Genomic DNA, 25,670 nt, shown 5'->3' with positions numbered 1-25,670 from the left:
ATGGTTACCTTCTTTCTCGCCGTGACTCTATGGTGCTGCAATCATTTCAGGCCGTTGGGCCTGAGGATTGGGGCCGTGCCTTAAGTCTCTCTAGGCAGTCGTCTCGGTGGCCATTTTGCCCCAGCGCTTTTAGCTGCTGAATTGCGTCAGTTTGTCACCCGGGTCTGAGCCTGGGGCGGACCCCTCATTACCAAGGCTCATGAATAATTGAGTCCTTGGGCTGCATCATTTGCATACGCTCGGGCGAGTTCTGCACGGGCTTCCCACTCCAGGTTTTCACTGGCTCATGGATATTCATGAGGCGCTCCGGGGGCGTGGACCCGGGCGGAGCTGGGGGCGGGGCCCCGCCCAGGCTCGCTGTGGCTTGGTCCCCCGGTGACGGCGGCAGCAGCGGCGGCGGTGGCGGATACTGGTGTCGGGGCGCCGAGCCCGAGCCGAGCGGAGCCGGATCTCGGGGGAGCGCGTGAGTATGCGGGGGCGGGCAGGAGGGCGAAGGAGGGGGCGGGGTCCGGGATTGGGGGCGGGGGCGAGTCCTGGAAGGAGTGGGCGCTTTTCAGCCGGGACTTCGGGTTGAGGTTGAGGTGGGGTGACCGGGAAAGTTTGCAGGGGCCGGGGGCGCGGAGGAAGCGGGGGACACGCGGGAGCCGGTGCGTGTGCACGGGGGCGGAGGGCGCACGGTCTGGAGCGTGTGCTGGCCGAGCTAGAAGAAAGGGGGGAGGGGGCGAGGGCTTGAGGCGGGGCCGGGAGCGGGCGGAGCTGCCGGAGCGACCCCTGCCTCCCCCCTCCCCCGGGCCCGCGCTAGCCCCTTCCCTGGCTCCCTCGGCACGCCCTCAGCCGCTCAGTCCGCCCCCACCCCGTCTGCCTGCCCAGTGCCTGTCCGCTGGCAGCTTCACATCCCGCGCTCAGGTCCTCCGTCTCTGCCACCCCATCCTCCTCCACTCTCTTCTCCTCCTCCACTTCGGCTGCTGCCGTCCCCTCTGTGTCCAGAGCTCCCCACCCGGCCCCTCCAGACGGCCCTCGCCCCGGGCTGTTCCGTCTTCCCGTTGGCCCTCCCTCCAGTTATTTACGTGCTGTCCCTGCCAACCTCTCGGGCCCCGGGTACGGACGGAGATCTCGGGGTCCATAGGGGCGACCCCGCGTGTGCCGATGCTTCTCTGGTCCCCTGCCCCAGGCTGGAAGTGCCTAACCTCTCCCCAGCCCTTGTGGCAGCCTTTGCTCGCGCGGGTCAGCTAGTCTACCCCGGACTCCTGGAGACGGGAGTGCTCAGCCGCTGTGATTCTGCAGCGTTTGGCTACAGCCTTGGTCACTTGGGTTTCCTGGCCGTGGCCTCTGGGCTGCTGTGGCCCCTTCTCAGTTGGAAAAGTCGAGCCCCCACTTCATTGCTGTACCCCTTCATACTGCAGAAGTGCCCATCAGGCTCCCAGGTGAGAGAGTTCTTCAGTTCTGAGCCAGTTTGTCCCCATTTCTACCCACCCACACCATGTCCCTTGTAATAATGTTCAAGGACAAGGAAATAATCTTGTGTTTTAATTTTATTTTTTCTATCATGTGCCCCTCCCCCATGCACACTTGGGTCGGCTCTGCACAGTTGTTCCCCCACCTGCAGGGAGCAGTGCTCCGTGGAGTGGAAGTCGGCTGACCAAGGGAATTGACAGTCCTGGGTTTCTCTCTACCCTCTTCATACTCTCTTCCATCTTTGAAACAAGCTGGGGCGGGGTCAAAGGTGAGGGAGGGGTGGGCTTATTTTGCAAAGGTTGGGCCTCACAGGGCCCTTCTTAGCATTTGGTAGTTTCTTCTCAGACCAGCTGGATTAGTGACTTTGTGGAAGGCAGTGCTCATTGTAGGTTGGAGGAGGTTGGGTTGTCCTCTCGGGCTCTGTGCTCTGTGATAGGAAATACTTCCCTTCTTTTGGAACAAGAGGGACAGGGCTCTGTCCCCCGGGCTTGGGATGGTGCTTCAGGAGCCAGGATGAGAACTGAGGAGGTGGTGGAGTGTCTGAAGAACAGGTGACATGCCTGGGGCCTGTGCGAGTGAAGGAATGGTATGGAGAGAGGAGGTGGTGGCTACTAAGGATCTTAGCTCATTGGTGACACTGTATGGAATTGCACTAATACTGGCCAACGTTTATTGGGCACTTACACTCTAGGCGTTATGTTAAGCAGTTTGCATGTATGATCTCCCATTAGCCTTCCAACAGTCTCAGTAACTCCATATTTCTTTTCTTTTCTTTTTTTTCTTTTTTAGGTGAGGCAACCCTTGGTTGACCTCACAGATTGCAAGGAACTTGTCAGCTTACAGTCCCTTATTTTTTAGGCCTACAGAACTGGGTCTTCGTAGTGGTCTCCCATCCAAGTACTAGCCAGGCCTGACCCTGCTCAGCTCCATTTTTCACATAGAGAAACTAAGGCATAGAGTAGTAAGCACTGTGCCTGAGGGCACACAGCTAGAAAGTGGTAGACCCACCCGGCATTGAATCCTGGTTTATCAGACCCCAAAGCTTGTTCCTGGCGCAAGCTTAGAGGAGGGACACCTATTTAGTTTCTACCTTAGGGCTGTGTCACGAGGTTTTAAATTCCTTCTTCTGCTCCCTCAAAACTCCTCAGGCCAGCCCTAAGCTGGTGAGAGCTGCTCACACATCCCCAGTTCGCAGGCTGTGGCTGTCCCACCCTGACTGTTCTGGAAGTGGGAACCCCGGGGAGTTTCCCCCCCAAGCCACTCCACGGCCCCGTCCCCCCCTCCCCCCCCCCCCCCCCCCCCCCCCCGACTCCCGGATGTTCTCAAGCCCTGTCCCATTCTCCCAGCCCAGGCCCGGGCGGGCTCCTCCTTCCTCTTGGCGCTGCTGTGGAAATCCAGTGGGAGGCCATTGCTATGGCAACAGGACTAGGCCCTGGCTTTACCTCATCAAATTCCAAGCTGAAGCCAAAGCGATTGAGAAATTAAAGAAAAAAATGTATTCCAGATGTTTACTTCTTATTCCTTATTTTTCCGTGTTTGGATGAGACAGCTCTGAGGCCGGCGGGAGTGGGGCAGGGATGTGGAAGGAGGAGGGGGAAGGGCGGAGAGGGAAAGAGGGAACCACTCCCAGCTGCAGGAGGGAGGGAGGAGAGGAGGGTGAGCGGGGAAGGGGGAGGCTGGCAGTGGGGTGGAGCCCCAGGTTGGGGAGGAGCGGGTTTTTCCCGTCTCCCATGAGGTGATTCACGGAGAGACTTCAGACTTTGGGGCCTTCTTGCTCAGCCCCTGAGTAGATACCTCAACCAGGGCTGCCGGACTCCAGGGGTGCCCTGGGAACGGTAAGTGGGGTGTCTGGGAGAGCTCCCCAGAGGAGTGAAGAGTGGGCGGCTCCCCGAAGCTCCAGGACTTTGGGGTCAGGAGATCAGAGTTGGAGCGCAATCTGGGAAGAGTTGAGGATGTGGCTGCTGGGGACCTCCCTTGACCTCCCTCATCCCCTCTGAAGTTCCCTCTTCCTGTCCCACACTCTGCCTCCGCTTGGAGACTTCCCTCTACCAAGCTTACTGCCAACGCCCAACTCTCTTGCCTCCTCCGCTCTCTCTCTCTCTTCCTGGGTCCTGGCCACCCCAGCTCACACCCCTCTGCTTCCTAATTCTCATGCAGGTTCTGCCGCATGTGATGAAAGTGTCTGCTCTCAGGGAAGGCAAAACCATGGCTTCCCCACCCCGGGAGATGGAGGAGGAGCTGGTCTCTGCTGGCCTGGAGCCAGGTGCCTATGGGTGCAGGGTGGAGTAGGGTGGCTGGGAGGGTGGTGGGAGGGACAGAGGCCGAACCCCCATTCTGTGTTGGAGGGGCTGGGCATTGATGGTTCTGTTGAGGTGAGAGTGAGGGAGGGAAGACGGCTGAGGACATGCAGGATGGTTTGAAAGGTTCTCAGTCCCTGGCCAGACCCTTCAGAACCGTCTGAGGTCACAGCACAGATCTCTAGCAGACGAGAAGAAGCTAACCTTCTAGATGATGTAGGTAAAGGTGTGCGTTTTAAGGGGAGGAGACTGGGGCTCAGAGGAGAGGCGGTGTGCACATGTGGCCACGAGTAGGTCCAGGCTCTTTTATTTGGCTCTGGAATGCCTTATATAGAAGGTAGGTTTCTGGCCTTGTGTTTTTTCCTGTAGCAGGTTGACTTCTGTGTGCATTAGGTCAATAGTAAGTTTGTGATCCTGATCACTCACGGGATGATAGTAGGGAGGTGGCCTGGGTGTGCAATCGGCGAGGGGCAGCCAGGAGGCAGAGTAGGAGGCTCAGCTGGGTTAAAAAGTTTACTATGGATCACAGGATAGTGGAGTGCCATGTACGAAGCCTGGACTGGAGTGGGGAGGTGGTGGGCTGACTGCTTGATGTGGGTAGGTAGGCATTCATTTATTGGCTCATTGGCTTATTTATTTGTTCATTTGTTTGAAAAGAACGTGTGCTAGTTTTAAGGTAGGCTACGGGGGGAGAGAAGGTGAAAGCTGGGCCTTTAAATAGGTTTAATTTATAAGGGGGATTGACTAAACATTTTGGGAGTTTAGAGACAGGGGAGGATGCTTCTGGGTGTGTATAAAAAATCAAGGAAGACTTCATGGAAGGGGTGGCATTTGACTTATGCTTAGAAGAATGTGAACATTGAATTTATAGGGAGGGAGGTGTTCTGCTTCCTTGTTCTTCTGACAGCAACACCCCCAACCAACTCTTTTCTTTTAGTAGGTGACCCTCGGGCCAAACCCCCTGTCAAGCCCAAACCTCGGGCCCTGCCCACCAAGCCAGCCCTGCCTGCCAAGCCCAGCCTGCTGGTGCCTGTCGGGCCCCGGCCCCCCCGGGGTCCCCTGGCAGAGCTGCCTTCTGCCCGGAAGATGAACATGCTGGCGGGACCCCAGCCCTATGGTGGCAGTAAGCGTCCCCTTCCTTTTGCGCCAAGACCAGCAGTTGAGGCCTCTCCTGGAGAAGCCACCCAAGAGACTGGGAAAGAGGAGGCTGGGAAAGAAGAGATACCCCCCTTGACACCCCCGGCTCGATGTGCTGCGCCGGGGGGCGTGCGGAAGGCACCTGCTCCCTTCCGTCCAGCTTCGGAGCGCTTTGCAGCCACCACGGTGGAAGAGATCCTGGCCAAGATGGAGCAGCCTCGCAAGGAGGTCCCTGCCAGCCCCGATCGCCTCTGGGGCTCCCGCCTAACCTTTAACCATGATGGCAGCTCGAGATATGGCCCCAGGACCTATGGCGTGACTGCAGGTCCCAGGGATGAGGATGGTGGGATCTTCTCCAGGGGATGGTCCCAGGAGAGGCCTGCAAAATCTACAGAGTGCCTGGAAGAGCACAGCCAGACCCCCAAGGAGAGGTGAGGACCAAGTGGGTGGCCCATCTGGTACTGTGACCTTCGCTTTTAGGTTAGTTGTGTACCATGAGTGCAGGCAGAACCTCGTCTAAGTCACAAAGCACTCCGCCCCCGGACAGCGTGATCGCGACTATGTTCTCTTCACGATTGTAATTCTCTTTACAGAGTCGTGTGTTTGGGGTAGATTCAAACGTACAGTACGAAAATACTAGTTTTTTTATCCTGAGAGCTGAACTTTATCTCTTTCGACCTGTAGCCATGCTGTTTAGTGGAGGGAGTATTAGACCCATTTTAGAGATGAGGAAACAGGCTTGAAAGTGACTTACTACCTGGGGCTCCTCGGCAAGTAAGAGACAGAGCTGGGGTTTGAATTCAGGTCTGTTTGATTTCGAAGCATGTCTTCCTAACTGCTGGCTCCTGTGGGTGGAGCTCTGTGTAGGTGCTGGGGGTGGGGTGGTGTATGGTGTGCTATGGGGTGTGTGTGTGTCAGGATGAGAATGGCTGCCCGTGACGAGTCCGATGGGGGAGATAAGACGGGAACACATCTTGGTGCCAGGCCAGCTAGTGTCACTGCACAGATTACAGCCAGATTGGAGACTGTCGCATGTAATAAACTTCTCCAAAGTTGGTGCCAGTGTGAGGGGAAGGCGGCAAGGAGGTGCCCCTTGGGGTAGTGGGCACAGGGCATTGGAGGAAGAGGCTGAGGGATCTCAGGTGCCGTCAGCTGCATGGAGGCCATCTTCAGGTGCGGGGGAGCCAGCCTGAGGCACAGTTAGCCCCTCGGGCCCTTGGTGGCTCTGCTGAGCCCAGAGGTTCCCTTCCCCTTCCTGCTGCTGTGAAGGGCAGAGCTGCTATGGTCTGGGCTGAGCCCAAAGCTGCAGGCCTCTGCCCTATCCTGATTTCTAGCCTTGCCTTTCTCTCACCTGTGATGCCTGGAGGGCAGGGCTCCCAATTAACCCTTCCTTGTCCCAGGCCCGGGCTCCCAGGCTGGGTTCAGCTCTCTGTCCTCCCCTCCCTGGCTCCAAGCAGAGCTTAAGAGGAATAACTTCAGCCTTGGAAAATCACTCTCCCCCTTTCCCTCCCCCTTTGATCCTTCAAGAAGTATTGGCAGGGCAGCCAGACCAGCTGTGCTCTTAGGGCTGGAGGAGAACATTAACCCCTTAGGGGCTAGGGGAAGGAGCATTGTCCTTGGGGGAACCCTTGAGGGGTCTGGGCATACAGGATGCTTTTCCTAAAGGGACTAGGGGAATTTAACCCTTGATGTGCAGGGTCAGAACAGGCTCTATCCCTTGGGGCACGTTCTCTTAGGAACCGGCTCAGCTTTTCAGTCCCCTGTGGTTCCAGGCAGGGCTCAGTGGAAAACGCCACTCACTGAGTAGGGGGTGACTTTGGGTACTGTTAAAGTCACTTAGGCAGACTCTTATGAGACGGCTGTGTCCCTTTATTCATCTGTGACAGGCTTCTGCAGTCTGTATCTCCATTTCCTGTCTTTCTCCTTCCCAGGAGCCCCGCTTCAGACCGGCCCTTCAACGGGGACCTGGCTCAGCCGGCCAGCTCGGAGCCACCTACCAACGTGAGTTACCTTCTTGTTATGAAACAGAATTGTAGTATTTCCAAGCTGGAAGAGACATCCGAGATCATCTCATCCACCTCCTGGTAGTTCACATGTGGACACTGAGGTCCACGGAGGAGGTGACTCGCCCAGGGGCTGACCCTGGGACTCAGATTTCTTAACTCCTAGGCCAGTGCTGTCAGTCAGATATGGTCAGGCCATGAGGCTGCTTCTTAGAAAGAGTAATTATCCATAATTGCTATCAACTACTGTCAACTGATAGCAGTAATTATCCATAACTGATAACAACTGCTATTGATCAAGTACCTGCCGTGTGCTGGGCATGTTCCAGGACCGTGACAGTTCTTGTGGCCACTCTGGCTAGGTGGCCGCCTTGGTCCCACGTGAGAGGTGAGATGCCAGGGCTCACAGAGGTTAAGTAACGTATGCAGGGGCCAAGGCAGCATCTGAACTATCTGACTCCAGTGATAAATGGACAGGGCTGCCTTCTCAGGGTTCAGTGGAAGTCTTTTTTGGGGGTTTCCTGTTATGCCCACACCTCTCCCCACAGCGTGCTGGGAGGATAGTCAGCCTGCTTTCCTGAGTAAACGGTGTAAAGGATGGTCCCCTTGCTCACAGAGGCCGCCCCGTCTGCTCGGCAGCGGGGACCTGACTTTGCGTGTCTATCCAGCAAATGTTTGCTGAGCTGGGGAAACAGCAGAGAACAAAATACACATCGTCCCTCTTCCCTGGGAGCTCACTTTCTAATGTGAGAGGCCAGCGTGAGCACAGACATGCTCGTGAGCCAGCAGATGCGTAGTTAGACTGCTGCGGGGGACGCCTTTGAAGATAGAGGGATCTGGGATGAGGGTGGCTGGGGAAGGGCGCACTGTGAAGAAGGTGAGCGAGTGAGCTGTGTGGGTGTTTTGGGAACAGTGTCCTTGGCAGAGGGAACTGCAGCGACGAAGGACTTGGTACCTTCCTGACAAGGAAGCAGGATGTCCAGATCGCAGCGAAAGTGGGGACTTGGGTGGCAGTGAGGACTGAGAGGTGATGATGACCGATTGCGTTGAGCTTCACAGGCCACTAGAAGGAGCTTGGCTTGAGTGAGGGGCAGAAGCCATTGAGGGGTTTTGAGGGCAGGAGGGACGTGCTCTGTTCTAGTTGTAGAGTCACCTTGCCGTCTTGGTTGCAGGGAACTAAGAGCAGCAGCACGGACCAGCCAGGGGGCCGTTGGAATAATTCGGGGGCGACGTGATGGTGGCTTAGACCCCGGAGGCAGCCTGTGGCCCGATGCCGAGAAGTGGTTGCTCTGGATGGAATTTGAAGGCAGAGAGGACAGGATTTGCAGATGGATTGATGGCAGAGAGAGAGAGAGAGCAGAATCTAGGATGATGTCAGGGCTTTGGCCTCAGCTACCGGGAGGACGAGGTTACCATTTTGTGAGACGGGGACTCCTCTAAGCGTGGGGATTGGAGGAGATGTGGGGAGTCGGCGTCTGCATTGGCTGAGTCTGCGTTGCCTTTCAGACAGCCACGTGGAAGTCTTGAGTGGGCAGTTGGCAATTTGAGTCTGGCATTCCAGGGACCTGTCAGCTCACAGATGGTAGTTAAGACTGGCCGAGATCACCAAGGGAGCGGGCGAGGCGCAGGAGCGAAGAGTTTGGAGGCATAGCTGAGGAGATGGGAAGGAGCAGCGGCGGGAGAGCGAAGAGTGGGGTCTGGAGGCCGAAGGGAAGCCAGCCTCCGGGCTGGAGTGGGGCACGCGATCAGCCGTGCTGCTCGGAGGTCAGGCGAGGTGGGCGCTGAGAATGGGATTTAGCTACAGGGAAACATGGCGACCTGGACAAGAGCGTTTAGGTGCCAAGGCGAAGGAAGAAGCCTGTCCGGGGTGGGTTCAGGAGAGAATGGGACAGATGACAGGGTAGACAGCGAATGCAGATAACCCGCTCAAGAAAATGTGTGGCGGCTAGAGGGAGACGTAAGACCAAGAGTTCTTTCTTTTTTTAAGACAGGAGAAATGAGAGCACTTTGTGTGCTGGTGGAAATGACCCAGGAGAGGAGGAGAAAGTCAGCGATGCGGGAGAGAGAGGGATGGGGCTGGCCTTAGCGCCGAGCAAGGACAGTTCACAGTCAGAGGAGGCGCGCAGAGTGCTGGGGCTCACACGCAGGTCGCGGGGGCGCAGGTGCCCGCCGCCACGGCCTCTGTGTTCTCAGGGAATGGGGAAGCAGGGCCAGCAGCTGAAGAGGAGGGAGGAGGTGTCTGAGGTCTGAGGAGACGGGATGAAGGCATCTCCTGGGACTGTCGGGGAGCTGTATGCAAACAGGCGAAACAGCACGGTGAAGAAGGGTGGCGTTGCGGATTGTGCGAGAAAGTGACTTCAATGGTGGAAAAGAGAGAAGCGAGGGCAAGAAGGGACGGGGGGGGGGGGACATTGACAAGGAAGCAGGGCTAGTGACTGCCTCCCAGAGGGGTTGAAGGATCGAGGGAGGTAGCGAGATTGCAAGAGGCAGCCGGATGCGTTGGAGGTGGGAGCGAGGGAGGGGGACACTTGAAAGTGAGATGATAGTGGGCTCTACTTATTGATAAGGACAAAGTCCTGGGAGAGGCGGGGCACAGAGTCATCAGGGAAGAGGCTGCCCAGGAACAGAGCCCGGGTGCTGGGAGGGCTGACCGTGGCTCCGTGGAGTATAGCGAGGGCGGTGCTGGGTGGTGCTGGGGAGGGTCCGGGCGGTGCTGGGTGGTGCTGGGGAGGGTCGCAGCGATCCAGGCACCGTGCTTTTCAAGGGATGAGCGTTCTGTAGGGGCTCTAACAGGACGGGCTGCGGGCGGTGTGGTTTAAGGGCAAGAGCTTTAAAACTAGAGATTCGTAGAGAGGACAGAGGGAATGGAAGGGGCCTTGAGAAGCAAGCAGGATGCCTTCCTCTGCCTGGGCGCAGTAGCCGGTGTGGGAAAAACAGCCCTGTTGGAGGGGGTGGCAAAGGGAAGCGTGATCTCTGGGTGAGCCTGACCAAAGGTCAGATAGAGTGAGCCGCGCTTCGTTCTCTGGGGCCAGGCCGAGTGGAGTGGTGGAGTGCTAGGTGCTTGGTGGCCCTCTGCCCCCTCCCACGCCCACCCTCCATTGTCCTGAGAGGCCACGTGCACACCTCTAAATATTCCTTGCCTGCCTCTGTGAGGGGGACATTGTTGCCACCAGCCCCGGTGGACAGAAGGGGAGGCTGAGGCTCACACACACCAAGCGACCACCATATAGAGTGTGTGGGGGGGCTACAGCTTACGAGGGGCAGTGCCAGGGTCACTTCGTGCCAGGAGCTTTCATGTCCCCCAGTGCCTGTGCCCGAAGCCTGAGGCCTGCGTGCGTCCCCGGGCAGCCCTGGGACCTGTGGGGACACAGAGCAGGGCGGAGCTCCGCACCCATCCTGAGCTGCTCCTGGGAGCTGGTCTGGGCTTAGAGGCCCGCTCAGGCAGAACTGCCGCGTGCCGGGGTGGTCAGATCCCCTGAGTTCCTTTTCCCTTTATGAAGCCAGTGATCTTGACCCATGAACCACGGACTCCTTGGATGAGCTTTGGGGTGCGTGGGAGGGAGGACCCGAACCACTGAAGCCGTGTGGGTGATGCCACGTGACTAAGCTTATATGTGTTTTCTTGGGAGAGGGCCTAAAGGAGGGGTCTGGGAACCCCGAGAAGCCCTAAGTCATCTTTGGGGCCTTTTCCTCGTTGTCCTGAGAGCTCCCCCCCCCCCACTTTCCTCTTCCTGTCTATGGAATGAGAGTTGAGGAAGCAGCTGACCTGCTGTCCATATGGGGTTGGCAGGGGCTTCTCTCACCCTCCTAAAAGGCGAGCAATGGCTCTTGACCTTTCTCTTGCAGGTTTCCAAGTCCTGGGTCCCCTCAAGTCCAGGCATCACCTCAGAGAATGGAGGCTCTGCCAGCCCAAGCCTCCCTGCCGAAGCCTCAGGCCCAGGCCCTGGGCCTTCCCGACTTCACTCACTCGTTGAGAGCTCTCCCCGCCACTCCCAGGCTCCAGAAGAAGCCCAGAGCCCTGCCGCTTCCAGGCCTTCTCCCTGCCTTCCTGTAACTCCAGCATCCCCGACTGTGGCCCTGCCTGAGGAGGATTCTTGTCATGCCCCTAGCCCACCGCTCCCTGCTGCCGAGGTCCCAGAGGCCCCCAGACCTGGCAGCCCTCCCGTGGAGAAGGGCTCAGGGCGCCACAGCCCAGAGCAGCCTCCAGCCGCCTCGCCGAGGCCCCTGATAGATGGGGGCGAGTTCCTGGATCTCGATCGGACGTTTCCATCTGGTGAGGAGGTGGCCAGGGCCGACAGAGACCTCCGCCCCACCAGCCTGGCTCAGCGCCGATTTTCTGAAGGTTTGCTCCGGCCGCCCGGTCAAGACCAAGAGAAGCTGGGGGGCTCGCTGGCTGACCTGCCCCAAACCCAGGGGAGCCAGTCAACCCTGGATCATCGTCCCTTTGGCAGTGGGACAGAGTCCAACTGGAGCTTGTCACAGTCCTTTGAATGGACCTTCCCCACTCGGCCTTCTGGTCTAGGGGTGTGGCGACTGGACTCTCCACCCCCCTCCCCCATCACTGAAGCCACTGAGGCTGCAGAGGCTGAGGCGGCGGAGGCTGGGGCTGCGGAGGCTGGGGCTGCAGAGGCTGGTGACTGGGCTGCATCCACCAGGGAGGGAGTGTCCCAGCAGGGGCAAGGGGCCCAGTCAGCTCCAGAGGAGCCGGAAAGGCCTGGTTCCTGGGTGCAGGCGGATGATCATGGCATCTCCTCAATTCAGAAGGGTAATGGGGAATGCCAGCCTCCATCCTCAGCTGGTCCCCTTGAGCCTCCACCAACAACAGGGGCCTCACCTGAATCAGACTTGCTGCAGGCAGAGGAGAGGTACAAGGAGCGGGAGCCCCTGGCTGGACAGGAGTCCCTGCTGCCTCTGGCCACCAGAGAGGCCGCCCTGCCTGTCTTGGAGCCGGTCCTGGGACAGCATCAGCCAGCACCCCCTGACCAGCCCTGTGTCCTCTTTGCCGACACTCCTGACCACAGGCAGGCATTGCCTGCCGAAGAGGAGGTTGTGACCCTGGCCCGGGCTGAGACCACCCAACCCATGACAGAGGCTCAAGACCCCTGTAGGGTGTCCCCCGAGCCCGCAGGCCCTGAAAGCAGCTCCCACTGGCTGGACGACCTCCTGGCTTCGCCACCAGCCAGTGCTGTCAGTGCGAGGCGGGGAGCTGGATCTGAGCTGAAGGATGCACAGACCCTAAGTGCCTGCTCTGAGGTAAGGATGGGCAGGGGGAAGGTGGGGACATCAGTGGACGGAAGCCGCGGCTTCGGCGGGCTGTGTTCTTTCAGCCTGGATTCTGTGTGTCAAGAGCTTGGGACGCAGCCATGAGCAAGGCCCCTGCAAACATGCTCTTCACGTCTGCGCGGTTCGTCTGCGCGGTTCGGCAAAGCCGACAGGGCGGGGGCCGTGGGACGGGGCTTCGGGTTTAGTGCGAGCTCGGATCTGACGTCAGCATCCACTGGCCGAGCGGTCTTGGGAGTGTGCCGTAACCTCTAAGCTTCAGGGTCCTTCCGTGACCACAGCTGCCTCTTCGAGTTGAACCGCGGGTAAATCGAGATGCGGAACATGCTCGGTGCTTGGCAAATAAGGAGTGAGCGTTCGGTCCGTTGGTAGGACTAGCGTGTTGCAAGGCGAGTGTGGGCTCTGGAGCCAGACCGCCTGGGTTCATCTCCTGGCTCTGCCGTCCACTTGCCCAGGTGTGATCTTGAGTAAGTTATTTTTCCGCCTGTGCCTCTCAATTTCTGCATCTGTAAAACGGGGATAAAGATGAACTCGACCTCATAGGGTGATTGCGAAGACTAAATGAGCTATGATACCTGTAAAGTGCTGAGAATGGCACCTGGCTCCTCGTGACTGCTTAGTAAGTGTTGGCTTTTATGACAGTTATTACCACTGAGCTCAGGACCTGCCCCGTAGACAGGTGGCCAAGGCCCAGAGCCGGCGGAGTCTTGTGTGGGGTTACCCAGCAGGTTGGTGGCCAGGCCTGGGCATAGGAGCGTCGGTTCCTGGCTCAGTGCCCTTTCTCCTACCAGGCTGCCTCTGAGAGTAAGGGCTGGGGTCCAGGTGGCTTTAGAACTGTGTTTTTCAAGCCCAGCTTGGGCTGGTAGGGGCGGGGCTGGAAAGAAGGAGGAGCCAGGGGTCCCTCTGGCGGAGGGGGAGGAAGAGGAGGAGCAGGAAGGAGTTAAGACCGAGCTGGCTCCTGCAGTAGGTGTGTCTGTCCCGGGATGTGGGTGACTCAACCGACTTCTGGGCGGGGCCGCCAGAGCTGCAGCTGCTCCGGAGAGAGCGGGCCAGGGTGGGCCGGAGCAGAGCCAGAGCCGTCCGACAGGTCTAGGCCAGGGAGCGGCCCGGCCAGTCCTGGCGCCCGCCGAACCCAGCGGCCCGGGGCGGGTGTAGGGGGCAGGGACCATGGCTCGGCTTGGGGACGGGGAGCCCAGCGTGTCTGTCTTGGAGAGGCTGCTGGCCAACGCGGCCCTGCGCGACGAGGCTGGCAGGCCTCGCCCGCCCGCAGCCGCTGTGAGTCAGGGAGTATGGGGTGTGGGGTGCAGGGAGTCCCGGCTGGGTCCCATGCCTGTGCCAGAGGCTGTCCCTCCCGTTTCCCGCCGCCCTCCCCTAGGGCTGAGAGGTCCTCCTAGGGAGGGCTGGGCAGAGGGCCCTTAGGGAAGTTGGGGCTGGGAACTCAGGGGGCTAAGAGTGGGCGGTGGTGGTGGAATCTTACCCTGGCAGGGAGGCTGTGGAGGGGCTCTGAGCCTTGGCCCCTCCTCACTGAAAGTGACGCCCGTGCCCCATGGAGCCCACTGCACTGGGCAGCTTATCTCCTGGCTGGGAGCCAAGTGTTGCCCAAGGCCTGTAAACATGACCAGGGGTCGATGGCCTGGATTGCATGCCAGGCACTGTGCTGAGTGCTTGGCTTTGGCGATCTTGTCTCGTCGAGTCCTCCCTAACCGCTCTTGCAGTAGGAGTTATCCCTGTTTAAGGATGAGGACCCCAAGGCCCAGAGTGGTTAAGTGATTTGCTCAAGGTCACACAGCTGGAATGCAGACCCAGGCTTTCCCGTTGCCAAGGTGCGGCTCTGGGGCGCGGGCAGTGCTGCCCCTCTGGATGGGCTCCCGCCCTGACTGGCTCTGAGCATCACTTCTCTGTCTCTCCCTCTTTTTCCGATTCGCAGGGACTCCTTGGCTGGGCCCAGAAGGATCTACAGACCGAATTCGGGGTTGCAGCAGACCCACAGCCCAGCAGTTTTGGCTCCTCTAGCTGGTCCCAGGACATTTCTCAGGACTATGGCCTTGGGGGCACGTGCCATAGAGGGGACCCAGGCCTTGGAGAGAGGGACTGGTCCAGCAAGTGTGGGCAAGGCATGGGGGAGAGGAGCGCCAGGGACTGGGCTGGCAGGTGTGGCATCGGCCAGGAGGACATGGAGCTGGGCAGTCCAGACGGCCGTGGAGCATCCGCCTCGGGGGGGCTCGCGGCCCAGGACCGGGTAATTGGAAAGCCAGCCCAGCTTGGCACTCAGCAGAGCCAGGAGGCGGATGCTCAGGACTGGGAGTTCGGAAAGAGGGATTCCCAGGGCACTTACTCCAGCCGGGATGCGGAGCTCCAGGACCAGGAATTCGGGAAAAGGGATTCCTTGGGTACTTACAGTGGTCGGGCCGGGAGTCTTGGGGACTGGGAGTTCGGGAAAAGAGATTCTTTGAGTGCTTATGCCAGCCAGGAGATGGACGAGCAGAGCCAGAAAGTAGGGCAGAAGGACCACGTCTCGGGCAGGTACAGCAGCCAGGATGCCGAGGAGCAGGAGTTCGGGAAGAGAGATTCTTCACTCGGCACCTGCGGCGGCTGGGGCGCAGAGCAGGACCAGGACTTCGGGAAGAGTGCCTGGATGAGGGGCTATAGCATCAGCGCCACGGCCCTCGGCCCCCAGGACAGAGGCTTTGGAAGGAGAACCCTGAACAGCGGGTTCAGCCCGGAGGACGCTCAGCAGCAGGACGAGGAGTTCGAGAAGAAGATTCCGGGTGGCGGAGACAGCCTGGGCGAGGCCAGCCGGGGGGCAGGCCAGCCTGAGGAGAGAGAGTCGGGGGGCTTATTCAGCCCCGGCAACCCCCAGCTGCAGGAGGGGGCGCTGGCACAGAGAGACCCGAGCAGCTGGCAGAGCAGCGGTGCCGGCCAGGAGCTTGGGGGGCTGCAGGCAGGGGCCCAGAGCCCAGGTGGTGCTGACCAGGAAGACAGAGAGGCGGGGCAGCGTGGCTGGGCTGGGGACTTCGGCCTCGGTGTTGTCCCCCAGCCAGAGGTGCCCTTCAGCCCGGGGCAGCGGGACTGGAGCGGTGACTTCTGCGTGGAGGCTGCCGAGAGGTGCCTTCAGTTTGGCATTATTGGCAATGACCGAGTGAGCGGTCTTGGCCTGAGCCCTTCCGGCAAGATGGAAGGCAGCCACTTTGTGTCTCCTGAGAAGACCTCGGCTGGGCCCCTGGACTGGACTGACCAGCTAGGCCTCAGGAACTTGGAAGTGTCCAGCTGTGTGGTGTCCGGCGGCTTGAGTGAGGCCAGGGAGGACGCCGTGGGACAGATGGGGTGGTCAGAGAACCTGGGCCTGAGAGATGTGGACCTGGCCAGTCGTTTGGAGACTGGCGGGTCCGAGGAGCCCCAAGGGAGTGGGGTCGGGGAGAAGGACTGGACTTCAGATGTCGGGGTGAGGGGCAGAGATTTGGCTGGGGTGGAGGAGGCTGGAGACCACAGCCAAGCCAGAGAGAGTGGTGTGGGGCAGACCGACTGGTCAGGTGTGCAGGCCGGAGAGTTCCTTAAGTCAAGGGAGCGAGGTGTGGGGCAGGCAGACTGGACGGCTGACCTGGGGCTGAGGAACGTGGCCGCAGGCACTGGCTGCAGCCCCAGGGAGCTTGGGGTGGGCCAGGTGGACTGGGGCAACAATCTGGGTCTGAGGAATCTGGAGATGTCATGTGACCCAGAGGCCGGAGGTTCTCAGGAGCCCCGGGGATGCGGAGTGGGACAGGTGGACTGGACCCAGGACTTGGGGCTCCGAAACGTGGAGCTCTCTGGGGCCCCGAGTGAAGCCAGGGAGCGTGGGGTAGGGGAGGTCAGCCAGCACCCAGAGCTGGGCCTCAGGGAAAACGGCCTCTTGTGCACTGGCCTGGAGGCTAGAGGCCCCGTGGAGGCCCGGGAGCTGGGGGTGGGCGAGACAAGTGGGCCGGAGACCCAGGGCGAAGATGACTCCTCCCCTTCCTTGGAGACCCTTGCAGAGGACCCCAGAACAGAGACGGGAGAAGCCCCCGGCTTCGGAGCCAGGTAAGGGAGCACCATCCCAGTGTGGGAGGGGAGGTGTGGTGTGGTGGGTGTCTGAAAAACGGCACCCTTTCTGGGGAGGAAAGAAATCTCCTTCCCTAAGGACTTTTAGTGTTTGGAAAATTGAGACGGTTTACTTTCACTTCTTTTTTTTTAACTGGACTTTTATGGCATGCATACAGGTGGCTTCCTTTTTGGAACCATGAACGTGAGGTTTGAGGTGTTACTCTTGCAGCCCATGCTTGAGGCTTCCTCGGTGACTTTGTATTGCGACTGTGCTGGAGGAGATAGTATACGTCCCCTCTTTGGGTGCTTTCTGGTGGGTTCCACTCATGCACAACGGCTGTTCCCCAGGCCTCATGACTCTGAGGCCACAGGCCCTCCCAGGCCAGGGACCACTGATGCTTCCATGAGCTTGGGCTGGAGGAGGACCCTGTGTCTTCTTGGACTTAGCCGCAGGTCTGCACTAGAGTGAACAGTGGCGCTCACTGTCTCTGGGAGGTTAGGGGTGCGGAGCTTCTTGCCTGCCCTGTCTCAAGGCCCGGAAGAAGCAATAAGTTTAAGTTTAAGTTTAATCAGTTTAAGAACCTGAAGGACATTGGGACCTGGCACCTGGCCTCATGACCTTGGCCTCCATGCACAGAGGTTCTGAAAAAGAACTTTCCAGAGGAACACACTGGTAGTTTTACGAGCCACCCACAGTCTGTCTCAGGGATTTTGGTGTTCTAAAACAGACCGAGGTAATTTCACACCCCCCGGAAAGGGTATGACAAGGCATTGCGTCTGTTTTGTTAACATTTCCATCCACTGAGATTCAGTTTTATTCTCTTGACTGAGTGGGAAGTTTGACTTTTCCCACCTTGGAGCTTCTCAGTGGCCTTGGGAAGGAGGGGAGGGGCGGGGAGGGAAGGGTGGGGCAGGGGCTGCATTATAAGTGGAGGGGCTCCTGGTAGTGAGGAGGGCCCAGGAAGGGCCTGGAGGTAAGAGGGGGAGGCACTGAGGAGGAGGGAAAGGGAGGGGAAGTGGATAGAGCCTGGGGCCAGGACGATGCCTCGGGGAGCCAAGAAGGGGGAACATTCTGGGAACCCCGGGCTGGAGGTGGGGCGGAGGTGGGGACTGCAGGGAAGAGGGTGCACGCACAGGACTGAGTCCAGAGGCTCCTGGGATCCAGGAAGTCTTTGAGCCTCCCTTTCTAAACGTTAGACCTTACCTGGGTGCCGGTGGAATGTGGGCGCCCCGTGGTTGCCTGATTTCTTTTCCCGGGACTTGGAGAACTCTGCTGTGGGCTGCGAGTCTGGCGAGGCAGGAAGGGAGGAGTGTCGTCTCCGGTTTGCAGGGGAGCGGTGGTGTGACCCGAGTGAGGTCATAGAATCAGTGGTGCCTCTTTCCCACTGGATCTTAGATGCTTAAGTGAGGTGCGGCTGCTGGGTTCAGCGCTTGGACTACTAAGCAGTGGGACCCACCGCCCTGCAGCTGGCCTTGCTCTTATCAGCAAAGTGGGAATACCTTTAGGTTTCTTCAGGGTGGAAGGAGAGGCTGGCCGGATCGAGGGATTATGAGGGGACCGGGTGGGACAGAGTCAGGGCGTCCTCAGCTGTCTGAGTTTTGGTCTCCGGCACAGGTTTTCTGGCAGTGCTGCAAGCGTGGAAAATGCCATGTGCTCTGTGGCCACAGTGGCGACTGAGTGTGTGCGTTCACACACATGAGCCCGTTAACGCACGGGAGTAAGGAAACGGCTACCTCCCTCCTCCATCCGATATAACGCTCCCCAGGCTCGCTCCACTAGAAGCTCCTGTGCTGAGCGTCTGATTTAGGGAAATTCTATACTCCGGAAAGTTGCTCTCTGAAGGAAATTTCGGAGGTTCCCCTGGTAACGAGATGTCCTTGAGGATAGCTAAGAGCGGTCTGGCTGTTCGGGTCCCGATTCTGCGACCCCCTTTGTGACCCCCCGACTCCTCCTCGACTGTAAGCTGGGAGTAACTTACTCCCCACACTCACGGGGTGGTTGTGTGGGTTAGAAGTTCACACACGTGAAGCGATAGAGATCTGCCCGGCACGTGGTAACCACTGAAAAAATGTTCCCGACTTGTAGTTGTACCTGTTTTGCAGATTTGGGTGGATGTGTTCATAAAGCGAGGCCCTTGGGGGACATTTTCCTCATTGTTGTCATGTGGGACAAAGGTTCCTCCAGTGGTGGTCATTGGCTGGAATGACGTCCAGCATGGGGGGCTTGTAGGGCGAGCTCGGGCTCCCCTCCTCTGTGTAAGGTCGCCTCGTCCTGATGGGAGTGGTGTTTCTGGGTCCCCCATGAGCTGGTGCATGGCCGCTCCCCTCTCCGGCCTCCCAGTCATCTTCCGCCCTTCCCCCCGGGCCTGTAGACTGCAGTTGTTTTGGGCTCTTACAGACTCCGAGAGGCGTAGATGACCCCCTCGTGCCGTGGGCCAGCGGCAGGGTGGCAGGGTGACTTGCACAGGAACCCACACAGCTATGACCGTGAGCTGTAGCCTTGGGGTCATGCGTCTGGCTGCTCTTCCTGCCTCTCTGGGTCAAGGCCAACTGCGCCTCCCTTGTTTCGGATCTTGGAGCCTGAAACAGTGGGAAGCTGATTTTTTGCAGATCGACTGCATACCATTCCCTGGGCTTGCACCTGGAGTGGCGACGTGGGGGGTGGGGTAGGATGGAGTCCAGCCCTCAGGGGATTCAACGTCCCGGTGGAGCGAGGGATGTCGTGGTATGAGATGAGACAAGTCCTCAGGGCAGGGACCAGAGAATCGCGATGATTAATATCCTAGAAATTTATCAAATGTTAGCTATATGCCAGGCACATATTTCTGTCAACAAACTCAGCAAAGTCTAGGTACTTCTGTTATCCCCATTTTACAGATGAAAAAACTAAGGCTCAGAGCAGGTAAATAACTTGGCCAAGGCCACAGGAATCGTAGGGGATGGAGCCCAGGTCTGCCCCGAGTGGCCGCGCTCAGCGCCGGCTCCTGACCAATCTCTCTTTCGCTGCCGGCGAGGAGCTGAGGTTCTAGGTGTTCTGGGTGCTCAGAGGTAGGAAAATGCTCTTGAGATGAAGAGGAGGGTGAGTGGGGTTTAGCCGGGCCGGTGGGGTTGTTGCACACTGCATTGGCCAGCGCTCCCCCCGGCCCCCCCCACCCCCCTTCGCCTCCCCCGGAGCCTGTCATGCTCCTCCACTGCCCTCTGCCCTCTGGCTTGGGGCCGGGTGTTGCTCTGCGTGTGGATCTTTCCATCCACCCATCCGCTGTTTCACTCTTCCTCGGCCTGCTCTCTGCCCCACCCCGGGGAGAGGCTTGGGGCAGGGCCTCCTGGGCTGGGTGGGGCACCGTGTCATCCCCTCCTATCCCTGTCTCCCAGATTTTAAGCCGTGGGGCGAGCTGGCTTTGGCCCCCATCCAGGGCAGCTGAACTTCTGCCGCTCCCTCTGCCTTTTCCCTCCTTCCCCCCCTCCCTCCCCAGACCTCTCTAATTTTCATCTGTCGGCAGCTTGCGGAAGGACAGACTGACACATGCGTGTCCTCTCCCGACTGACCCCTTCCACCCTGGTACTGACTTACCTGCCTCACTCTCCTCCTCCTCCAGTCGGTAGGGGACTCAAGGCTTGGCTTCCGGTGCCCAGCCAGCCTTTCCCACGCCCGCCCCGGTACATGGTGTGAGTGTGGGGTGCGTGCGTGCGTGCGTGCGTGCGTGTGTGTGGGTAGGGAGTGACGGATTAACAGCGCATACCTTCCTGCATGAGGTGTGCCCTGAGTGTGTGCAGGGTGTGTCTGCGTGTGCCAGCAGGTGGCGGCCGGACAGCACATGAACCCCTCGCGCCGTGTGTGGCGGTGTGTTTTGAGGGAGCAGCAAGGCAGGAGCCACGGAAGCTGCGATGAAGTGCAAGGCGACCCAGCTTCTCATTCACTCGGCAAACATTTGCTCAGTCCCGCTCCCGGCCAGGCCCTGAGCCGGGTGCTGGGGGCACAGAGGCAAAAGGGGCCCCGTCTTTGCCCTTGAGTTGCTCACAGACTGGCAGTGGGGACAAAGAACCTTGGACTCTGAGGCAGAGGCTGGCACAGGTGGATGCCTGGGCTCGCAGGGCTGAGGAGGGGCGGTGGCTGGGGGAGGGGAGCGGGCTGGCTTCGGAAGGGGCGTTGAATAGCAGGGAGGGCGAGTGGAAGGGTGCTGGGGAGCTGTCCAGGCGTGGGAATGGGGTGTCTGGGTACGCAGCGGCCTGGCACGTTCTGAGAGGCCCTGGCTGTTCTGTGAGGCCAGGGCACAGGAAGGGATGACAGGGCCGGTGGGGGCTGAGGAAGGTGCCCAGGCAGATGGGCCAGCGTCCGGCTCCGCCCAGGGCGAGCGACCGCCGGAGCAGTAACAATAACAACAGTAACAGTAGCTGTTTATAGGCCACACCGGGTGCCAGACACTGTGTCGTGTTTAGATTCTCTCTTCATCCCCTCACCGACTCTGTCGAGAGCCCCGAGGCTTTTATAGGTGAAGGGACTCATCCAGAGTCTCCGGAGGTGGTGGAACCGGGATTCGAACCTGCCAGGCTGGCTGGCCCAGCCGGCCTCCTGTGTGCTGTGTTGTGGGAGGCCTTGACCGTGCCCTTCCTGAAGGAGTTTGGGAAAAACATGGAAAGGAGGGAGAAGAGGAGGTCAGGGGACGGTGGAGACAGATTCTAGGAAGGGGGCGTCAAGGGAGGCAGATGCGGCCTCATGGAACCTGTCCCTGGTCTGTGTCCTCTGCAGCCCCGGCGGGCGCCCAGCCCGCTCGCCACCCTCCGGCTCCCAGGGCCTGCTGGAGGAGATGCTGGCGGCCAGTGGCTCCAGGGCTGCGGCCCGCTCAGAGTCGGCAGCTTCCGGCCTCAGGGGACTGTCGGAAGAGGAGGGAGCCACGGCAGGTGCTGACCAAGGCGAGGACTCTCTGCCCTCCTGGAGGCCCCAGCCTGATGGAGAAGCCAGCCGGACAGAAGAGGTGGACGGCACTTGGGACCCTGCAGGGACTGGGCGGGGCGAGCAGGGCCCGACGAGGCCCCCTCGGCGGCCCCCGCAAGGCCCTCCTCTGAGCTCCCCCAGTCAGGACTTCTCCTTCATCGAGGTCAGTGGGGGACAAGCCCAGGGCGGTGGCCGGGCTATTGCCGGGGTGAGGGGGCTGCGGATGGTGGAGCCAGGGCCTGGTCCCTGGGGCTCCTCCCTCAGCTGCCTGGAGCCCCGAGCAGTCTCCGTCTAGGAGGCGGAAAGTGGGTGGAGGGCGAAGAGTGGTGGGCGAGCCATGTGAACGGGGGGCTCGGGCTGCTGGAGGGGTCCGCTCACAGCCGACTACCGTGGAGGGGCTCACGTGGGGTGCGGCAGGACCACAGGACAGCATGGCAGGAGTGTTGCCGCTGTCCCAAACAGGACACCGAGATCCTCGATAGTGCCATGTATCGGAACCGTGCCAACCTGGGGCGCAAGCGCGGGCACCGGGCCCCGGCCATCCGGCCCGGGGGCACCCTGGGCCTGTCGGAGGCGGCCGACTCTGACGCGCGCCTGTTCCAGGACTCTACAGGTAGGGCCGACGTGTCGTTTGATGTCTGTGTCGGTGCCTGGGGTGTGCCTGGGTAGGGGGCCTGGGGATGCTGCGTGTGCCGACCCCGCCCCGGGCCCTTGCAGAGCCACGAGCGTCTCGCGTGCCGTCTTCCGACGAGGAGGTGGTGGAGGAGCCTCAGAACCGCCGGACACGGATGTCCTTGGGCACCAAAGGGCTGAAAGTCAACCTGTTTCCTGGCCTGAGCCCGTCGGCTCTGAAGGTACCACGATCGTTCAGCAAACACATCCAGCCCGCTGGCCGGCCGGCCACCTTATGTCCAGCCTTTCTCCTCTCCGTCATCTCTTCATTCCTCTGTCCTCATCTTCCCATTGTTCCTGTCGTTCTGCTGTCTAGTGAGGGCCCTGCTGGACCCTGTGCTATGTGCTAAGTGGGACGGAAGGAGGAACAAAGTGTGTTCCATGTCCCAGACCTCAAGGGGTAGTGGGGGACACAAACCATGTCCCTAATTAGCTCTGGTAAATGGAGACGTTTAGGGGGCCCTGGGGAGGTACACGTAAGGGCCGGGCCTGTTCAGAGACAGAGGTTATTTCCTAACTAACAGTGCGGGTCAGGAGTGTAGGTTGGGGAAAGCCTCCTGCGGCACTTGCTCTTAGCTTTGAGGCCTGCACAGGAGGTGGCTGTGGTGGTTGAGGGGCTGGGAGGCTTTCCGGGGGTAGGGAACAGAGTGAGGCAGAGGCGCACGGTGGGAAGTCTGCAGTGGCTTTGTTCAACCAAAAAGTCTGAATTCGTCCAGCGGGTCTCTGAGGGCCTGGTGCATGCACGGCGTGGCCGGGCTCCTGGCGGAGGGTTGTCTTTAAGTGGTTTTCCCTCTGTCGGGCGGAAGGACTGCAGAGGGGTCCAGGCCTGATTCTGGGGACTGCATGTGTTTGGGAGAAGGCCTGGCCCTCTGTGATGGTCTGTCCCATCCCTCTGACACGTCTGCATCTGGACTCTGCCTCTCAGGCCAAGCTGCGCCCCCGGAACCGCTCAGCTGAGGAGGGGGAGCCGGCAGAGAGCAAGTCAACCCAGAAGGAGCCTGCGGTCCAGCGCTCCAAGTCCTGCAAGGTCCCGGGGCTGGGGAAGCCCCTCACGTTACCTCCCAAGCCAGAGAAATCCTCAGGGTGGGTCACCTGGTCTCGGAGCATGGGCTGACCTCTCCATGTTGGCCTCTACTTACGCAGAGGAGAGAGCCGAGGCTTGAGGTGTTAGGTGGAGATGCTGCAAATTGACTATGAAGTTGGTGGCTGAATTCTGGTCTCCTCGGCCGGGCCTCAGGCTGCCTCCTCTGGTTGGGAGTGGGGTGAGGGGTTATTTCTACTGCTCTTCATTTTGTTCAGCTTTCCTCAGATTGCCTTGTGACCTTTGCCCTCTGCATTCTAGGTCAGAAGGATCGTCGCCCAACTGGCTGCAAGCCCTGAAGCTGAAGAAGAAGAAGGTCTGAGGAGTCACCACGGTGCGGACAGGCCCTGGGCCCGGCTGGGGTTGGGGGGTGGGGTTCAGGAGTGCGGAGGTCCCCTCTGGAGGCTTGGTGGATCCTTTGGCCTCCCCTCCATTTTGTCTCTAGAATAGGACATTGTCTGGCTTGAGATTGACGAGGAGGAGGGCTCCATCCCGGCCTTCCTCTCTGGGCTCAAGGACAGTCCCTGTGCCCTGCGGCTGTCCTGGGACCCCTGGGGATACGCACAGGTCCCCAGCAGGGGCCGGCCTCACAACTGAGCTCAGCCGGGGAGCCAGGATGGTGCGGGGCGGGAAGCCGAAGCAGCTCCTGTGCCCACCGCAGTCTGCTCCCCTGACCTCTTCTCTCCCTCCTGGCGCAGGTCCTTCCCAGCCGGCAGTCTCAGGCAGTGCCCATTCCCGTGGGGTCCCCGGCGAGGAGACAGCCGGAGCCTCCCCATGCCCCAGGCTGCAGCCTCTGTCCCCCTCCACCTCCGAGGAGCGTCTGGGGAGGCACATTTATGCACTTTGTGTCACCTTCCCGACTTCCCCTGTCACCTGCCCTCCCAGCCTGGATTCCCTCCTTAGTGGTCGAAGGTTCTGGTCCCTTCCTCCTTGCGCTCTCTTCCCTCCTCCCTCTCTGCATCCTTCTCCAGCCTCCCTTGGGTTTTCTTTTGATACCAATTTATAGCATTTTTATAAAAGCCTTTGATTTTTGTAATGGGTGGGACCCAGCTCCACCCCAGGGTCTCCCTCCACCCCACCGGGTGCCCCACAGAGACCCATAACATTTTGTCACTTAAAATAATAAAGTTTTTTGGGAATTGGTGCTGCCTAGGTTGTGGTGTGTGATCATGGCGCCGGTCCTCCTCTCCCCTGCCCAAGGCTGTAGCTGGTTTTCATCCTGGCCCACCAGGAGCTCACCCTGATATCGAACATGTCACTACCCTTGCACTCTTGGGCTGGGTGTCCCTGAGAAGGGTATATTGGTTGTAATAGGCTGATTACTGATTCAAACAGCTCCTGAATCTCAGCAGCTTATTTTCTGTAAATAAACTGCCCAGTCCAGGTGGGTTGGTGGTGGGGGGTGCACTCTGCCTTATTGTCATTCAGAGCCCAGGCTCCTTCCCTATTGTGGCTCGGCCATCTGCAGGTACCTTGGGGCCTTGGAGTCTTCCGTAGCATCCAGTGGGAGAGACGGAAGGGTCCTGTGAGAGACCCACATTCCATTGGCTGGCATTCAATTCACAGCCCCTGCTAAATGCTGGGGAGACTGGGAAATGTATGTAGTTTAGCTGTGCGGCCAGAGGGGAGAGAGGAGCTGATACTAGTGAAAATTCATCCTTCTCACCAAGGGGTTGGTTTCTGTGAGTCTAAAGGGTCCTTACAGCCTTTCGGCCCATGCATTCTGGGAGGTCCCCTGGATTCTGGCCTTCCTCACCCAAAGCCCTGGCCATTGGCATCCTACTTCTCTGTCGTCCTGGGTTCCCCAGACTTGCTAGTCCTTTAAGGGCAGGCATCATCTTCCCCTCAAGGTTTGGCAAAGGGCTGGGGGCTCCTCCTCTCGCTGTGGCGCTTCACCTTCGCTGCCGTCACAGCCTCCTGGGCAGCTGCTTAAAGATGCGCGTTCCCGGGCCCACCTGGGATTCCCATCCGGCAGGTGTGCGAATACTCTGATTTTGGGAAGGCCCCTGCGGTGGAGGGGAAGGAGAGGCGGGGGGCCTCGAGCGGGTGCCTGGCTGCGCCCCTGGGTGGGTCTGCGCCACGTGATGTCTGCCCTCCCAGGGCCCAGCAGAGCTGAGCTGGCATGAGCCTTGTTCTGCTCTCTCCCACCCTACTTTTGGCATAGGGGTGGGACTGGCAGGAGCCCAAGCCAAACACTTAAGACTCATTAGTGGGGTAAGCGGAGCCTGGGCTGGTCCCAGTGCCCAGGCTCCACTTCTGGGGGAAGCAGAGCCAGGTCTGGCATGTGGGCGGGGGTGCCCCACACGCCCTCTGTCTGAGCAATGAGTCAGGCCCTTTGATGGGAGGCGGGGAGAGAGGAGGGACATGTACACTGGCTTTGACCCTGAAGGCAGGTGTCTGGACAGCAAACAGGACTGGGAAGGCCTGTTGTTCTTGGCGTGGGGCCTGTTCTCAGACTGTGCCTGGGGCTCCTGGGAGCAGCCTCAGGGGAGCAGGTGTTGGTCTTTTGAACCTGTATTTGGATTTTAGAAACAGCGGAAATCACTTGGATGCTGGGATTAAGGAATACTTTGGGCAATCGAACGGGCTGATCAATTTTGGTAGAAAGTGGTTCCAAAAGCAATTGATGAAGAGTTGAATGAGCTCTGGAAGAGGCACCAGAGTGAGTGTACGGCCTTTTAGGGGACCTCTTGGAAGGCAACAGCCCTGTGTGTATACAGGAAGCAAACCCTTTTCTCGTATGTGAGAACGCTGAG

The 25,670-nt window shown here is 59.5% G+C and overlaps 1 protein-coding gene across 4 annotated transcripts; it reads left to right on the top strand.

Annotated features, from left to right (window-relative positions):
* The first annotated feature begins 352 nt into the window (after window positions 1–352).
* On the top strand, window positions 353–24,060 carry TNKS1BP1 (tankyrase 1 binding protein 1). Of its 4 annotated transcripts, none has more exons than XM_016133176.2 (12): window positions 353–463; window positions 3,613–3,718; window positions 4,693–5,320; window positions 6,821–6,890; window positions 10,739–12,145; window positions 14,100–16,225; window positions 20,976–21,324; window positions 21,624–21,774; window positions 21,879–22,015; window positions 22,759–22,916; window positions 23,176–23,248; window positions 23,613–24,060. In XM_016133176.2, exons 2-11 carry the CDS (start codon window positions 3,628–3,630, stop codon window positions 23,234–23,236), a joined length of 5,178 nt encoding a protein of 1,725 aa, XP_015988662.2. In that variant the 5' UTR covers window positions 353–463; window positions 3,613–3,627; the 3' UTR covers window positions 23,237–23,248; window positions 23,613–24,060. The 4 variants fall into 4 exon arrangements, with proteins under 4 accessions (XP_015988662.2, XP_015988649.2, XP_036076300.1 ...); XM_016133163.2 differs by having other exon boundaries at window positions 4,690–5,320; XM_036220407.1 differs by lacking the exon at window positions 353–463 and adding an exon at window positions 3,132–3,290.
* Window positions 24,061–25,670: the final 1,610 nt, after the last annotated feature.

Source organism: Rousettus aegyptiacus, unplaced genomic scaffold, assembly GCF_014176215.1.
Source record: "Rousettus aegyptiacus isolate mRouAeg1 unplaced genomic scaffold, mRouAeg1.p scaffold_m13_p_5, whole genome shotgun sequence".
Lineage (NCBI taxonomy): Eukaryota > Metazoa > Chordata > Mammalia > Chiroptera > Pteropodidae > Rousettus > Rousettus aegyptiacus.
The sequence above is the reverse complement of the archived record's forward strand: the minus strand, read 5'-3'. Positions and strand labels throughout refer to the sequence as shown.

Bases quoted from the DNA above. Each gene is read 5' to 3' on its own strand.
- TNKS1BP1 (XM_016133163.2), top strand. From the start codon at position 3,628: ATGAAAGTGTCTGCTCTCAGGGAAGGCAAAACCATGGCTTCCCCACCC. The intron at 5,321-6,820 runs GTGAGGACCAAG...TCTCCTTCCCAG, and splicing joins AGCCAGACCCCCAAGGAGAG to GAGCCCCGCTTCAGACCGGC. The intron at 22,917-23,175 runs GTGGGTCACCTG...TCTGCATTCTAG, and splicing joins AAGCCAGAGAAATCCTCAGG to GTCAGAAGGATCGTCGCCCA.